The sequence below is a fragment of the Cebus imitator genome, unplaced genomic scaffold, assembly GCF_001604975.1.
Source record: "Cebus imitator isolate Cc_AM_T3 unplaced genomic scaffold, Cebus_imitator-1.0 Scaffold1, whole genome shotgun sequence".
NCBI classification, from domain to species: Eukaryota; Metazoa; Chordata; class Mammalia; order Primates; family Cebidae; genus Cebus; species Cebus imitator.
The window spans coordinates 2,475,447-2,478,338 of record NW_016107316.1 but is presented as its reverse complement, the minus strand read 5'-3'; the positions used below and the strand labels follow the sequence as shown (position 1 = coordinate 2,478,338).

The window sequence follows — 2,892 nt, the reverse complement described above, 5'->3', positions numbered from 1 at the left end:
CTCTTTAAAAAATATATATATTTATTTTAAAAATATATATATCTGTGATAGTTACCTGTCTCATTGGGAAATACTGATGGGAAGTGCGTGAGTCTTTTCAGTATAGCCCAATTGTCACAATTTATGAGACACAATATTGTTTTATTTACCTGTTTATCTTCCAGATTTCTGCCTCTACTTTAAGTTTGTTCCATATCAGTAATTAATTTCTTCTTTATTTATTTATTTATATATTTATTTATTTATTTATTTTTAGAAACAGAGTCTGACTCTGTCGCCCAGGCTGGAGTGCAGTGACGTGATCTCAGCTAACTGCAACCTCCACTTCCTGGGCTCAAACAATTCTCCTGTCTCAGCCTCCCAAGTAGCTGGGATTACAGATACCCCCACCACCATGCCCGGCTAATTTTTGTATTTTTAGTAGAGATGGGGTTTCACCATGTTGCCCAGGCTGGTCTCGAACTCCTAACCTCAGGTGATCCACCCTCCTTGGCCTGCAACAATGCTGGGATTACAGGCGTGAGCCACTGCACCTGGCCTGTTTGTTTTGCGATGGAGTTTTGCTCTTGTAGTCCAGGCTGGAGCGTAATAGCGCAATCTCGGCTCACCGCAACCTCTGCCTCCTGGGTTCAAGCGATTTCTCCTACCTCAGCCTCTCGAATAGCTGGGATTACAGGCATGGGCCACCACGCCTGGCTAATTTTTTGGTCAGACTGGTCTCAAACCCCTAACCTTAGGTGATCCGCCCGCATCAGCCTCCCAAAGTGCTGGGATTACAGGCGTGAGACACCATGCTTGGCCTGTATTTTTTTTTTCCCTTAAACAAAGCATTAGTGTTATCTATTTGGCTATCAGTATTGGCAGTTTATGTACAATATTTAATGAGATAAATTGTAGGCAAAAATTTAGTATAATTTCAATAGAAACCCCCTTTTTATCCCCTGAAAATACAGCAATATTTGAAGGACTGATTTCTTTAAAGAAGAATGAGACATGGTCTCTGCTTTTAAGTTGCTTAAAGGGTCTAATTCCTACGTGACTTACTTATTTAGATATTACATTTTGGGCTTCTGTTTAGTATGATGCTGAATTTGGAGATATACATGTATAATCTAGTTGATAAAGTCAGTTTCTTAGCCCTATTGCACAGTATTTTAAAGCTTTTTATTCTAAGCACCTTTTTGTTTTTATTTTTACTTTTTTTGTGTCAGTAAAATCTTTTATTTGGTTTATATTTCAAGTGTAATTTAAAAAGTTTGTAAGCCAGAAAATTTGATAATAGGAAAGTGAGGAGAAACTAAGCTAGACGATTTAGATAAGCTCAGGGACAACATTCATTTATAAAAAATCAAAAATTTGTTGGTGAAGAACTCAAGCTGAAGAGGTGTCTGCTGACTTGTTGCTTCAACAAGAGCTTTTCATCATCAGTTTTTAGAAAGCATGCGTGGCTCTCCTTCTGTTGATCTCTTTCTTGATTTGGCAAAGAGAACAATGAGGACAGCAAAGGGCTGCCAAATAGTCATCCCCAACAGATCCAGGGATGCCATATCGGGTCCTATAGAGAGTCCTCATTGTGACGCCTGTTCCACACAGACAACGTTAATTCACGTCAGCTGCAATTTGACACCCAAAGCACACAACACAGTGCACCGCAGAGACAGACTCCGCCGTCGCTGCAGCCGTCACATGCCTGCCTGCCAGTTGGAGTCCTGGGGTGTGGGACCGAGTCCAGCTTGGGTCACAACAACCGTCAGCGCCTGAGCATGCATTTTCAGTGCAGGGCCTTAAAAGCTGTGAACTGAAAAGGAAAAGAGTCTATTTTTTGCTTTCTATAAAGATGGGGTCTCATTATGTTTCCCAGGCTGGTCTCGAACTACTGGGCTCAAATGATCCTCTTGCTTGGGCCTCACAAAATGTTTGGATTACAGGTGTGAGCTACTGTACCTGGCCTGTATTATATTTGGAGTCATCAAAAAGGTAGCTTTTGGCCAGGCATTTGGCTGGTGGCTATTGTGTATCCATATATAATGCATAAAAAAAATCTAAATACATATTCATTTTAGAAAATTGGGAAAATGTAGAAAAGAAAAAAATTCAGGCCGGACGCGGTGGCTAATGCCTGTAATCCAGCACTTTGGGAGGCCGAAGTGGGCAGATCACCTCAGGTCAGGAGTTTGAGACCAGCCTAGCCAATATGGTGAAACCCCATCTCTACTAAAAATACAAAAAATGAGCCAGTGTGGTGGCGGGCGCCTGTGAGCTGAGATTGTGCTGTTGGACTCCAGCCTGGGCAACAAGAGCGAAACTCTGTCACAAAAAAAAAAAGAAACCCAAAAAATTCAGCCGTAATTATACCGCCCAGAGGGAATCCATATTATGTTTCCTTCTAGTCCCTTCTATGCATATGTAGATACATTACATGTACTTTGGGATCTTGTATTCTCCATGTTATTTGTAAATAGTATTCTACCTAATGACTTCACAGTATTTCCTTGGCACATGAGTGGTTTAAATCACTTCTGTACATTAACAAATTCATAAATAAGGTGAGTATTTTTCAGATTTAGGATACGTCTTTGTATCACTTTTACAAAAGGAAGTAATGTCTTATGAGTGATATGTATTTATAAAACTTACATTTAAAGAAAATTTTATTGTAGTTTAGCAGATTTTTAACTTTCTTTATTACTTTACAGTTCTGAAGTTTATAGGTTAAACTTAGAACAAGGACGATACCTGAATCCTCTACAAACGGATGCTGCGTGAGTATTGTTTTCGTAATACTGTTATATACATTTTGACAAGGAGATGGAGCCAGATGCTCAATTCATTAACAAGTAATGTAAAATACTGCAATTAAGCAAAACATTCAGCAACTTAGAAAGTACTGTT

General features: G+C 39.5%; 1 protein-coding gene and 1 pseudogene across 4 annotated transcripts in view; one reads left to right on the top strand and one right to left on the bottom strand.

The window, feature by feature from the left end:
- Positions 1–2,892, top strand: part of NOL10 (nucleolar protein 10) — a 116,786-nt gene that overhangs the window by 20,866 nt on the left and 93,028 nt on the right. For all 3 annotated transcript variants that reach the window (XM_017525580.2, XM_017525570.2, XM_017525555.2), the window contains one exon: positions 2,697–2,762. In XM_017525580.2, coding sequence (XP_017381069.1) covers positions 2,697–2,762 — 66 coding nt within the window. The remainder of the gene's footprint in view (positions 1–2,696; positions 2,763–2,892) is intronic.
- Positions 1,209–2,040, bottom strand: LOC108302136 (annotated as a pseudogene). The gene has a single exon (XR_001824228.2). The product of XR_001824228.2 is annotated as a placenta-specific gene 8 protein-like (transcript).